This window comes from Myotis nattereri (genome assembly GCF_964212035.1).
Source record: "Myotis nattereri genome assembly, chromosome: 4".
Taxonomy (NCBI): Eukaryota; Metazoa; Chordata; class Mammalia; order Chiroptera; family Vespertilionidae; genus Myotis; species Myotis nattereri.
Window position 1 is genome coordinate 100,537,103 of NC_138079.1, and position 13,806 is coordinate 100,550,908.

A 13,806-nucleotide genomic window follows, 5' to 3' on the forward strand; every position below is an offset into this window, starting at 1 on the left:
GGCTCAGTGGATAGAGCGTCGGCCTGTGGACTGAAGGGTCCCAGTCCGGCCAAGAGCACATGCCAGGGTTGTGGGCTCATTCCCCAGTAGGGGGCATGCAGGAGGCAGTCAATCAATGATTCTCATCATAGATGTTTCTATCCCTCTCTCCCTCTCCCTTCCTCTCTGAAATCAATAAAGAAATACATTTAAAAAACATAATAATAATAAACATGAAAGGAAAATGACCTAATGGGAATCAGATGGATGACCCTGTGCCACACATGTCAAGCCCCAGCTGCCACTAAAGCCACACCAGACCTCCAGCCAGGCTGGGTCCTGTGTAACGAGGCTTCTTGATGACCCTTCCCCTTACCCTCGGCCGCTGCATAGACCATTAGGATGTCTGCTTGGTCACAGCTCCCTGGCGTGAAGCCCCCAGAAGAGTTGCCTGCAAGAGGGATCAATTGCATTTACTCAGCACCCAGGACTCCCTGGGGTCTCCCTGGGGTCTCCCTGAGTCTGGCTCAAGGGCAGCACACGCAGCGGAAAGAGTGCAGAGCAGGAAAGACAGATTAGAGTTCAAATCTCAGCCCTGCCACTTACCAGCTGTATGGCCTCAAAAAAGCTATTTCACCTTCTTAACTCCAGGGTTGTTTCGAGGCTCAAGTAGGGGAGAAGCCCTTGTGGTTTCAGATGGTTTTTCTTCCCATCCTCTTGGCAAAGAGAGGACAGAGGTGGCAGCAGGACCTCAGCTCAGAGCCCCTGACACACACACACACACACACACACACACACACACACACACACCAGCCCTGCCCAAGGCCAGGCTCCAGAAGGAAGACAGATCCACCTTGGGCATCTGCATAGATCCGAAGGACATCAGCGTGAGAGGGGGTGACTGGTGGTGCCTGCAGCCAGCGCCAGAACCAGGGGAGAGCTGTGGGCCCCATGCCAGCATCCCTGTGTCCTAGAGAAGGAGAGGACAGGCAGGTCCTTTCATTCAGCAGATCCTGGAGGTGCCCAGCCCCAAGAACTCCAGGGCAGGTCTGCCAGGCTGGAAACATTCAGAGCACTGAATGAAAAGTGCTGAGGGCAAAGTGCTCGAGTTCACGGACTTGACCTCTAGGAGAAACTGGGAGTGGGCACGGGCAGGAAAAGGACTAGTGCTCAGGCTTCCTGGAGGAGGTGGGCTGGGTGAGGACATCTAGAACAGGAGCCAGGCTGGAGGCTGACCCCAGGGAGAGCCCCAGACCCCACTCACCCCCACGGCAAGCCTGAAGCAGGAAAATCTTGGGACAGCCCCGCAGGGCCCTGCAGTGGCTCAGCTCCCGCACCAGTGCCTCTGGTCGCACTTCTTTCCCATCAGCCCCCAGCAACTGCCCCTGAGGTCCCCCATGAGCCATCAGGGCCACAAGGGCACAGCTCACGGGGCTCCTGCGGGTGTCCAGCCGCGCCTGGAACTGGGCCAGCTCCTCCCGGAAAGCCTGGAGTGCAAGGAGAGGAGCCCTGGGTCAGGGCCACTGCCTTCCCAGTACCTGGAAGCCTTCCAGGTAGACTTCTCCAGCCCACCAACCCTACCTCCCACCTCCTGCCAGCTTCAGGACCAGGAAGGAAGTCCTTCTAACCCCGGCTGCAAAGCCTGGCATGGCCTTATTGGAGGTGACAGATATGTGCTTGGCTCTGTAGCTGGTCCTCTGGTGCCAAAAAAGTTAAGAGGCATGAGGGGAGGGCAGTGAGCTGATGAGCTTTGGGAAGGAACCTGAAACCCTTCCAGGAAAAACCTGAGGGTCCAACTAGGGTCTTGATCAGGAGAGCAAACAGCCAGCCTGGGAAGCCACAGGAGCCCTGAAGCCCAGGCTTCCAGAGGCAGGCATTCCCAGTGCATGCGGCAGGGAGGATGGGGGCTAGACTTGGGGCTGCCCTTCCTGCCCACCACGCGGAGAGGCCCAGGGGAGAGTCCCCAGGGTCCGGGGTGGGGGTGTGCCTTTCTTTAGAGCAGCACCAGAAGTTCTGGGCTTCCCCTCACCTGGGCTGTAGGGTCTGTCCTCAGGGTGGTCTCGAAGCCCAGGGTCTGGCACAGGCCTCCCAAAGCCTCCACATCACGCTGGGCCCCCGGCCGGTCCCGGATCACGGCTAGGAAGAGGGCAGCCCTGTCTCTAGACAGGTCATACTGAGCACTGGGGCTGGGTTCTGGCTATAAACAAGACAAGGTGCATTGAACGTAGTCACAGGACTTCCAGCTCCTTGTCTCCCCCACCTCAGGTCTCCCTGAGCCTCTGTCCCACTTGCCACTGTGCCACATGGTTGGACACTCCTCCTGCCCCCTTACCTCAGGCCCCCAGGGATCCACGTCCCCCAGGCACAGCGCCCCCCGCAAGGAGCTCTGAAGGACTGGGCAGTAGGTGGCCCCCGAGGACTCTCCAGCTGTCCTGCAGAAGACCTGGGGGGATGGAGCCACAGGGTCCTCAGGGGGCTGCTCCATGGGAGCACGGTGAGAAGAGAACCTGGCTCCAAGGAACGACTCGACCAGACTCCTAGCTACTATAGTCCCTTTGGGTTCCTCTGCCAGTCAGAGGGAGGAGGAGACACATGAAAGCAGGGGAGGCTACAAGGAGAGTTCTATTTCAGGCTCAAGGTCACAGCTTCTCTGGACATGGGTTCTACGGTGGCCATACCATTAACCACTGCCTTTCCAGGAAAGGCACCAGGCTGGAGCAGAGCTGGGGCTCACCCCTCACTTGCAGGATCACCCAGGGCCACCCAACCATCCAGTGAGATCTTTGGGTGTTGGATCTAGAACAGAATCATTCCCAACCTCGCCCTCCAGGGACCTACAGTCTGATGGAACAGTCACTACCTGGATGAGTGTGAACCGGGAGGGCAGAAGTATAAGGGTTGACTCAGGGAGTGTGAGAGGGGATCTCACTGGCAGCCTGGGGCTGTATGAGGCTTACCGGGACAACAGGCAGGGCATGGCAAGTAGAGGGAGCAGCTGGAGCAAAGGCATGGAGATGCGAAGATGTTGGAGTGTCTGAGTGGGTGTGAGGCAGGGCATGGAAGGGGGTGAAACACGGGGCCATGTCTACCACGTGTGTAGACAATGAACTGTAGAATAGTATTGTAGAATGAACGGGTGGGAAGCATGTGCATGAATCTGTGTAACAGGCGCACCCCCCTCCCTGGGACTCCCCATCTGGGGCTCCCACCTCTGTCAGCAGCTGCAGCAGGGACCAGTGAGGACAGCGGCCACAGAGTTCACTCAAGCCAGTGAGGAAGGTCCCGGGCTTGGGGGCAGCTGGGTAGAAAAGTACAAGGTTGGCCTGAAGGGAAGGTCTTGGTCTTCCGTCCACCCCCACTCTCAGTCTGCTCTGCCCCACAATAGGGGTCCCTGCCCAGCCACTCACCCCCAGGAGCACTTGAGAGCAGCAGGAAGACTTTGGGGCAGCCCCGCAGGGCCTCACAGCCACTCAGCTCCCGAACCAACTTCTGTGGCTGCCTCAGCTGCCCACTGGGGGCCACCAAGGCCACGAGGACACAGCCCATAGGGGCCCCGTGGGCATCCAGCTGCTCCCGGAACCCAGTCAGCTCCTCAAAGAAGTCCTAGAGCAAGAGTAAGAGGGAGGCCTGGGTCTGGGGAGGCCCCAGGTGGGGCTGAGGGTGGAGGCAGTAGGCAGGGTAGGTCTCACCTGGACCGACGCCTCCCGCCTCTGGCAGCTCTCAAAGCCCAGGGTCTGGAACACACTCTCCAGGATAGCCACTGTAGAGGCCGATACCTCAGGGCTGCTGAGTGTCAAGGCCACCCTTGGACCCTGCATGCTGTACTTCCCCTGGGAAGGCAAGGCCAGAGTTGGGCAGGGTGGGGCTCTGCTGGGAGCCAGGAGTGAGGAGGGCCAGCCAGTGCCTTCCACTACCTTTCTTCCCAGGCTGTCTTGAGCATCTGCTATCTGCGCGGCCACCCGCAGTGTCCCGGACACCAGGAAGGCCATGGATGCCAGTTGGGCACTTCCTCTGAGCCCAGAGCTCACCTCCTGGCCCCAGCACCAATGCCTTGGGTCTCAGTACTTGCTCTCTCCCTGATCTCTGATCTCTGATCTATCAGCTGTTTATGAGCTGAGCCGGACTCTGTCCCCTTAGGCTACTTCCTGGCTGGCACCTAAGCCAGGAGCCTGTGCCCAAACCTATTCTTAGCTCCTGGGCCACCTCTTGTCTGATTTTGTTACACCCGAGTGCCTCTTCTGAGCCAATCATCAGCATCAGAAGTTTGTGCACTACTCCTGCCACCTGTCGCCCTACTCACTCATGCAAGATGCCCACACACATGCACACAGCAGCCTCAAGCATTAAAGTACAGCGAGTGAGGGGCACTGTCTCAGAGGTAGAATCCTCCCCCACCCCCCACAACTGGAGTCAGCTGTCCATGGTGAGACCCCAGTTGTTTCATCTGGGAAGAGGTGTCTGTCCCAGATCAGTGGTTGAGCATTGTTCTATGAACCAAGAGGTCAAGGTTCGATTCTCGGTCAGGGCACATGCCCGGGTTGTGGGCTTGATCCCCAGTGTGGGGCATGCAGGAGACAGATGATCAATGATTCTCTCTCATCACTGATGTTTCTCTCTCTCTCTCCCTTCCTCTCTGAAGTCAATAAAATATATTGACTGGCTGAGGAAAGGCCCAGGGGGCAGAGAGGCTGGCACACAGACCAAGGAACGGAACATCTTGTCTCAGCCAGCCCCACCTCTCCTCAAGTGAGCCTGCTGAGGCCTGGTGCACTGGGAAGGGCGCAGCAGGGATGGAAGGAGCTGACATGAGCCCAGCAGCTACAGGTAGGCAGGCCCCAACCGGGGTCTGCGCATGCGAGTGGTCAGATGTCGAGGGCTATGTGGGGGATGGAAGCAAGGCCCACTTTGATTTAGCAGCCCTCTCCCTAATGGATTTGAGCACAGGAACCAGCATGAGCACACCACCACCCTGACCAGTAACCCTGTCTCCTCATTTCACCAATGGGGAGAAAGGGAATGGCCTGGCAAAGACCCCGAAGTCCTGTTCAGCTGGGATAGGGAAGGGTGCTACCGGCAGTCTCATCCTGAACTGGCCCCAGCCAACACAGCAGGATCAGAGTCTCAAGGCTTATAGTTGCCCTTCGGGGCCCAGCTCACCTGGAAGCCAAGAATGTGGCTCTACCTGGTAACTGCCCAGCACCATGTGCGAATAGGACTACCAGGTCAGGAGACCAAGGGGTACAAATTCTAGGCTCCCCTACCCAGCAGCCACCTAAAGAACAGAACAGCCTGGAGGAAGTTTCCACATTTATTCAAACCCTTTTGCTGCCTTTGGAGGCAGGCTGGGCCGAGCTCCAGGAGAGCCTGTGGTGTGTCCCTGTGAATGCCAATCTGCAGACGATGCAGACAACATGGAATGCAGTGCCTAAGGACTCAGTGACAAAGTGCTGACAGAGTGCTAGTGTTAAGTACTGTAAACCCCACGTCTCTGGAGGGGAGTGTGGGCGCAGTGGGCTCCCACTGGCCCTGATCTTGGTCTGCACAGACCTCCAGTCCCGGGAGCTACCACAAGCCTCAGCTGAGGCTCTGGTGGGCTCTCGAGGGGGAAGTTGGTACAGATCAGCAGCGTGTTGCCAGGACAGGGCAGAAGTGGAGGGGGTGGGGGCCAGAAAGCCCTTTCGGCCTCACCGAGGGCCCAGATCTTCACAAGTGTGGGCTGACTAGTGGTCAGAGCCTGTCCTCCACCCCTACGGGAAGGCACAGGTTGGCAGGGCAGAGGGCCTGGCCATGGACCCAGCCAAGAAGGCAGGGAACAAAGAGCCACAGGGCAAGCAAGGCCGAGGGCAGTTTCTTGGAGGGGGGACCCTGGGTCCTGCCCAAATCCTCACACTTCCCTGCTGCCTCAGTCTTTCTCCCATGCTAAGGTCACCTGCCAGGAATGTGCTGGGGCTCCGGGAGGCCAGAGGGCAAGAGAAACCCCCAGAATGGCTGCGAGGTCATAGGGGATTTCCATTACTTGGTTGTGTTGACCAGGTCCTGGGGCAGAGAAGAGCAGGGCAGTAGGGGTGGTGGCTGGAGAGGGGTGGCCATCCGGCTGCTCCGTCTCCCGGAATATCCCTCCAGCCCTCACCCCACGGGCTGGGCCATCTTGGCATGCAGGCTCTGGTGGGCGATGAGGTGGGCGCGCTGCTTGAAGCTCTTGTCGCACTCTCCGCAGCGGAAGGGCCGCTCGCCAGTGTGCACGCGCCGGTGGTCCAGCAGGTAGGAGCGCAGCGAGAAGCTCTTGCCGCAGTCGCTGCAGCTGAAGGGCTTCTCACCCGTGTGGATGCGCTGGTGGTCCGCCAGGTTGGCGCTGCGGCTGAAGCTCTTGCCGCACTCAGAGCAGGAAAAGGGCTTCTGGCCCGTGTGCACGCCCTGGTGGCGCACCAAGTCCGAGGAGCTGCGGAAGCGCTTGTCGCACTCCTGGCACTTGTGGGGCTTCTCGCCTGTGTGCGTGCGCTGGTGGCGCGCCAGGTCTGAGCCCCAGCGGAAGCGCTTGCCGCACTGGCCGCAGCTGTGTGGCTTCTCAGCGGCCAGGTCGCGGAACTGCCGCCTGCAGGTGGGCGGCCGCCCCCGCCTCGCCCCCACTGCTGGTTCCAAGAGCGCCCCTGGCCGGGCCTCACTCTCCCAGGGTTCGGCCTCCTCAAGGCTCCAGGCCACAGTCACATCACTGCCCGCCTGGCCTGGGGGCACCCTCACTGCCTCCTCCAGCGGGGAGCGCCCCCTTTGGCTCTTGAGCCCCAAACCTGCAAGCGAAGAGGAGGAGGTGGGCTCTTCAGTCCCATCTGGTCTGGGCTCAGAGCTGAGGCAAGGCAGAAACGGGGCTCAGTGGCAAGCGCCTTGGCTGTCAGGTTCAGAGTCCTGGGCTGGACAGACCCCAGCCTGTTTCCTCCTCCGTAAAATGGGGACATGATAAAAGGCCGGCAGAGAGGGCAGGGGCAGAAGCAGAGTCAGAGGCAAGGAGTCCGCTGATCCTGCCCCAGAGGCACCAAGTATACACCTCACCAATCTAGGCTTCCTCCCTATTAGGATCCAACACCCCACTCTCTGAGCCCTGGCAATTCAAACTCCAAAACTTAAGAGATTAAGGTAAAGCTCGTAAACGATCCAAACTCTCACTATTCATTATCAGAAACAGGATTCACATGGGTTCAGCTACCGTGGTTCCTCTCACTACACAAGCTCTTGTCTTCTTTTTTTTATAAACTTAAAAAAAATTTTTTTTAACTGGTTTCAGAGAGAAAGTGTGGAGAGAGAGAGAGAGGGAGAGAGAGAAACATCAATGATGAGAGAATCATTGATCAGCTGCTTCCTGCACGTCCCCTACTGGGGATCCAGCCCAGATCTCCTGGTTCATGGGGGGACCCTCAACCACTGAGCCACACCCGCTGGGCCATGCTCTTGTCTTCTAAGCTCAAGAACAGAGTTGGATCCAGAGGGATCCTAGCCCACCACATCGCGTTGTGTAGATTATGTGAGATGACCCCCACATAGAGCTCAGAAAGGTCCTGGCTTGGAGAGGTTCCAGGGAACGTGGCCTCTACCACACAGGCCCAGACCCTGGGGCCCAGCACGTGTTTTCACGGTCAGCACCTCTTCCCAGGGCAGCCTGGAGGGCCCTGCAACCACCATTTGGACTGAGTCCCGGCTCTGTCCCTTTGGTGTCCACTGACCTGAGTCTCAGGTCCCTTGTCTATAAAACAAGGAGAACACCTCTATGTACTGGGCTGTGAGAACCACATGAGAAAATGTCCATATGTGTGCTCAGCCAGTGCTAGCATGTTGCAAACACCCACCATATATTAATACATGTTCAAAGGCAAAGAAAAATGAACATTAACACACAAAAATAAATCAGCCAGGGCTCTTGCAGACAGCTGAGAGGGAGTGAGGAGGAAGAATGAGGATTCCAGCAGGACGTGCAGGGGAGTGTGGCCTGCCTGGACCCTCGCTCTGCTGCTGGGACCCCCAGGGAGGCTACTGCCTCCAGCTCAGAGAAACCGAGGACTCCCAGGGTCCTGGCTGCACCTACTGCTTACCCACAGCAAGGTTCCGGGAGTTTTCCCGCTTTATGTCCCAGAAAAGGTCCCGCTGGGCAGGGTCCAGGGACCCCCATTCTTCCTGGGAGAAGTAGAAGGGAACGTCTCCAAATGTCACAGGCCCCTGAAATGAGGTGAGAGGTCCCGCTCAGGGATGCCGTGCTCCGGACTCGCCTGGCAGCCGAGAGGAAGAGGATTGGGATGGGGAACAGGCTGGGCCCAAGCAGGAGCAGGGGGATGGAGAGGCTTTGAGAAGGCCAGGCCCACAGAGAGTCGTCAGTACCAGTGGCCTCAGAGGGGACGAAGGGCCGGGTAACTTACAGGGATCTCAGAGGCAACGCAGGCGTTCGCCTTCTGTTTGGTACTCCCCTCCTTCAGAGGAGCAGGAAGCTGGGCTGAAAGAAAAGAACAAAACTTCAGAGAGGCCAACTCAAGCTAGATATGAAACCCCACACACTCTCCTATGTGCACATACATGTACACACACACACACACACACACACACACACACACACACACGCCTGAGCTTCGCAGAACAGGTACCCTTCCTGGTACCCTTAGGGCAAAGCCCGGGAAGGAGCTTACTCACCACCGTGGCTGTGCTGCTCCCGGGGCACAGGGGGCTGGTTTTGTGCCCCCGCCTGAGGGGGAGGTCCCTTGGCCGGAGATCCCTGGACTGCAGCCTGGGGTTCCACCTCCTCTGAGGGCACGTCCTGTGCAGGAACCACAACATGTTCATCAGCCCCGAGACCAGGTGGGGAAGACGGAGTTTAACCCCTGGGAAGGAGACATGGGACATGTCCCTCACGAAGCTGGGGTTTGGGGAGAGATCAATACAGGGCCCCAGGAAAATCCAGAGGATACCAGGCAGTGCCATGCACCCGGGGACACTCACTGATCAAACACAAGGCAAGAACCAGCCCCCAAAGGAGAGAATCACAGAGCCATTTAGCAAGGAGGAATGTGTGTGTGTGTGTGTATGGGCTGGGGAGACCTCCCTGTGAAGGAAGAAACCCTTACCCCAGTTACTCAGCACCTCCCCAGATGCGTCCAGTGTCAAGGACCCAGCACCTCACAAGACCGTAGGGCCCACATGTACAGCTCTACCTTCTCATGCCCCCTCTGCTGCTCTCACTATGCACATCACTATCCCCAGTGCCTGGCCTAGAGCAGAACATGAATACACATTGGCAGAGCTTGTGTGGCGCTAAAACCCGCCTTTCTGGAACATGCCTGCTTCGGTCCTGCTCTGCCTGCCAAGGCCACCAAAAGGAAACAGATTCACCTGGACAGTGTCTTTCAGACAGGCAGCCCCTGCGACATGCTCCTGTGGGTGTGCTCCCTGGCTCTGCGCACCCCCCCACACCCCCACCTCCCCGGCACCCCGGGATGTGGGGGATGTGGGAAGGGCCCCTCACCTGCGGCCATACTTTCACCGGCTGCTTCTGCAGGTCCTCCACCAAGGCAACAGCTTCCTCGCCACTCTCGGGGCGCCGCTCCCGCACCCAGTCCTGGACACCCCCGGGCAGCACACTCAGGAACTGCTCCAGCACCAGCAGCTCCAAGATTTGCTCCTTGGTGCGCAGCTCCGGCCGCAGCCAGCGGCAGCAGAGCTCCCAGAGCTGGCTGAAGGCCTCATGGGGCCCGCCCGCATCCCTGTAGCAGAACTGCCGAAAGCGCTGGCGGCAGGCCTCCGAGTCCCTGCTGTCCTCGTGCTGGGCAGAATCCTGGTCCCAGGAGGAATCTTCCACCTTCACGATTAGAAGCCCTGCTCCCTCCCCAGGGGCCTGGTCCTGGGGCTCCAGGGGGGCTGCCATCCCCCTGGCCTAAGGCTCAGGGTTGGCGGGCCTCAACCCAGGAGCCTGCCCTTCCGTCTCCCAGAGGGATTCCCTGTGGCAACTGGGCCAGCATCTGGACGCAGGCTCCTAGGGAAAGAGCAAAATAGCAGGAGGGAAGAAGGTACATGAGCAAACACCCGTCTGGAGGGACATCCAGGGACTTGAGCTCCCATCCTTTCCTGGCCCTGAGGCCTTATGTAGGCTCTCCTGTAATGCCTTGCTCATTCGACACTCGCCCCCCTACCAATACAGGTCCACAGCCCCTTATCCTCAGCTCTGACATCCCAAACTCCCAGGTTATACCAGCTGGCCTACTGATGTGAGCATGTTTGCAATCTCCATTTATCCCACTTAATGTAAATGTTCCTATATTTTACAGCAGAAGTATTCACGTATTTGAGTTTGTAAAACTCCATCAAGCTGTTCTTACAATGTGTATTTCTGTATGTGTACTATGGTTCAATAAAAAAAAATTTAACAGGTTTGATTGAGTGTTGCCCTAGATTCTGCTGCCAGGGATTACTTATATACTACGTGCACTGTATTATCTTTCTGAAATTTAAAAACTTCTGAATTCCAAACAACTTCCGGTCCAGGGGTGCCAGCGATGGGCTCACAGGCATCATGCTAAGCCATTCATCCACAGGTATGTATGAATGTATGACATGTGTATCATGCCTTACATTACCATAAAAGTCTCGAAAAGAGTGTATTTTAGAACTCTGGTTTTTTGTTTCAATAAAGAAGTGACACCTTGCCTTAACCGGTTTGGCTCAGTGGATAGAGTGACGGCCTGCGGGCTGAAGGGTCCCAGGTTCGATTCCGGTCAAGGTCATGTACCTGGGTTGCGGGCACATCCCCAGTAGGGGGTGTGCAAGAGGCAGCTGATCGATATTTCTCTCTCATTCATGTTTCTAACTCTCTATCCCTCTCCCTTCCTCTCTGTAAAAAACCAATAAAATATATTTAAAAAAAAAATAAGTGACACCAGCCATTGTAATAAAAGGGGAGAGGGGCTGCACAATACAGAATACATAGAAGAAACTCTCCATTCGACACTGCAGTGCACCCTCCCATCAACAGCCTGACATATAATCTCCCAGACCTTCCCCTAAAGCACATTTACTAAAAATGTGCTTCTAGAAACGGAAAGTGTTTTCTGTGTGTTTTCACAGAATGAGGTCTTCTTGCACAAACTATTTTGCAAGACGCTTTCCCACCTAACACCGCTTCTTCATTGGCCACGCGGTGCGGATGCACTCGCTCCTGAGCCAATGCCCAAGGGAGGCATTCGGGTTGGTTCCAGTCCTTTCCTCTACGGCACATTAAGTACTTTATTCTGTCCTTTTAAATTTTTTATTTATTTATTCGCGAGAGGGGGAGAGAGAAAGAGAACCATGGGTTTGCCGTTCCACTTATTTATGCGTTCACGGGTTGCTTCTCGACTGCGCCCTGACCCAGGCGCAAACCCGCCGCCTCGGCGGGGCAGGAGGACGCTCTTGTCTAACCAAACCGGGCAATCCGGCGGGCGCGCACTTTATTCTTGTAACTTCTCACAACACCCCTGAGAGGTTCGCGCTCCACTCTCGTCCTCTAGTGACCGAGGAGGAGGCTCCGCTCCGAGAGGGCGAGGGACTCACCAGGGTCGCGCGGCAGGACGCGGCAGGCGGGAACGCGGACCGCCCGAGCCCCGGGCTCGATCCCCGGCAGCCTCGCCTGCGCGGAGCCGAGAGGCGGCGGGGCGGGCAGGGGGTGCGGCGCCCGGGCCCCCCGCAGCGCTTCTCGGCGGTGCACGCCCCCTTCGGCTTCTGCCTGGGAGCGCGGGCCCCTCCCGCAGGGAGACCCGAGCTCGACCTGGGAGTCCAGCGGCCCAGGTCGCGCGTCCCGCCCCGGGGCCACACCCCCCACGGCCGCCCTGGCGTCCCCAGTTCCGCTGGATTCCGGCGCCGGAAGTCCGCGCGGAGCTCGTCGGGAAACGGCACGGCGCACGCGCTGCTCTAAGGACTCGAAACTACATCCCCCAGAAGGCCGTTGCTCAGTGAGCCCGTTTGCCTTGACCGATGGCCAATGAACGGAGAGAGTTACCTTGCGCGTCAACACCCATGCCCGCCGGTTGTGGTCTGCGTTTGACTCGGGCAGTCCTTTCGCTCATCGTTCAGGTTTCTCAGCTCTTCCGACTCTTGAGGAGCGCGGAGCTTTCTGGGAAATGCAGTGAGGGGCGCGGAGCCCCCTGCGGCTGTTCTCTGTCCCGGAGCGTCGGCCGGAGCTGCCCGACAGGACTCGGCAGGCGGGGACTCTGACCTCAGGGCGCCCCGCGCTCTCCCACCGGCACCTTCGCCTCCGGGGCGGCGGGGATCCCGGGCCCAGGGAGAAGCTACAGCAGCCGGGCCGTATCCGGGAACCTTGGGGTTCTCCTGTCCACAGATTTGGACCTGCTCCCACCCTCGCTACTTACTCCTCGACCTGGAGATCTGAGCCCTCAGATCCTTTTCTGAATTAGAAAAGGCTTTCTTGTTTTGATTATGTAAGCATTGCATGCGTAGCGTGGAAAAGACAATATGGAAAATTATAAAGGTATCGAGGTCCACAAGGTGAGCTCCCTCACTTTGCTCAATGTCACTCCCTCACAGTGGCTTTCCCTGTGTGTAAACAGCACCCACACACACACACACCGCCCTGGCTCGGCCCAGCCTTATTTTTCTTCCTTTTATTCAGTACCCGACATATTTGTGTAATATCCGTCTCTTGACTACAAACTCCATGAGGTCACACTATTGCCTTACTCCCAGCATCGAGAATAGTTTCTGACACAATATTTGTTGAATAACTAAAGGTTTAAAATATTCCTAATAGAGCCACTCAGAAATAAATACTATTAATATTTTAGTCTGTTCTTACAGTTCTACATCTATGAATGTTTCTAATGTAAATCTGGAATCATTTGCTCAGGCCAGGTGGCTCAGTTGGTTGGAGCGTGAACCTGTTTTGGGTTTGATCCCCAGTCCAGACACATACGGGAGGAAACTAATGGATGTTTCTCTCACGTCAATGTTCTTGCTCTCTTTCTAAACAAACAAACAAATAAAAAACATCCTCAGGTGAGGATAAATCTGGAATCATTTTATGTAAGTAATCTTTTGTCGTTTTTTGTTTTTTCCTTTTTATTGAATCTATGGGGGCACCCAGGTTAACAAAATTATACAGGTTTCAGGTGCACAGCTCCATAACACATCATCTGTACACTGTATTGTGTGTTCACCATCCCAAGTCAAGTCTCCTTCCATCACCATTTACCCCCTGATACCCTCCTCCACCTCTCCCTCCCCACAAGTAATGTTCTGTTGACTGAAAAGTCTATCAGGGATATTTTTCCATATCCGCATTTATAAATAAAAGAATGGATCTGTTTTTTGAGCTGCATAGTATTCCATAGCATGAAAGTTGCATATTTTATTTAAAGCCCCTTACTACTGGGCATTTAGTTTCCATTTTTTCTGTATTTCTACATACGCTTTGCTGCATTCCCTCGGGGAACTTGCTGGAGGACATGAGCCAAGACTCTTCTATCAAACAGCTGAGGTGGATGTTACTGGGTTCCCCTCCCTCTACTGGCTTCAATGGAAAAGGACAAAGGGAAGAAGAAACTTGAATGTCCCCTTTTCCAAGAATGGCCTTATAGTGTTCTACCAACGCCCTCTATTGGCAAAAACTAACAACATATTGACGAGCAAAGGAGGAATGTCTACAGGATCCGGAAGGCTTCAGTATCACAAAGGACAAAATGAGTGTATTGGGGGCTGACAGACGAATTAATAACTAACATACCTACCATATATTCTATTGGGCATTACTGGTAGATGATAAATTATTTTCATACAGATATACAAAATTGACAACCTAGTTGAACTTTT

General features: G+C 56.2%; 1 protein-coding gene across 1 annotated transcript; it reads right to left on the reverse strand.

Moving 5' to 3' along the window:
* Window positions 1-5,270: 5,270 nt before the first annotated feature.
* Window positions 5,271-11,703, reverse strand: ZNF213 (zinc finger protein 213). The gene is made up of 6 exons (XM_081089273.1): window positions 11,536-11,703; window positions 9,476-9,982; window positions 8,647-8,770; window positions 8,379-8,452; window positions 8,058-8,181; window positions 5,271-6,764 (listed from the first exon to the last, which is right to left on the reverse strand). The coding sequence occupies exons 2-6, from the start codon at window positions 9,872-9,874 to the stop codon at window positions 6,106-6,108; spliced, it is 1,380 nt and encodes a 459-aa protein (XP_080945399.1). The 5' UTR covers window positions 9,875-9,982; window positions 11,536-11,703; the 3' UTR covers window positions 5,271-6,105.
* Window positions 11,704-13,806: the final 2,103 nt, after the last annotated feature.

Bases quoted from the DNA above. Each gene is read 5' to 3' on its own strand.
- ZNF213 (XM_081089273.1), bottom strand. From the start codon at position 9,874: ATGGCAGCCCCCCTGGAGCCCCAGGACCAGGCCCCTGGGGAGGGAGCA. The intron at 8,453-8,646 runs GTGAGTAAGCTC...CTTTTCTTTCAG, and splicing joins GGAGCAGCACAGCCACGGTG to CCCAGCTTCCTGCTCCTCTG. The intron at 8,182-8,378 runs GTAAGTTACCCG...ACCTCATTTCAG, and splicing joins GCGTTGCCTCTGAGATCCCT to GGGCCTGTGACATTTGGAGA.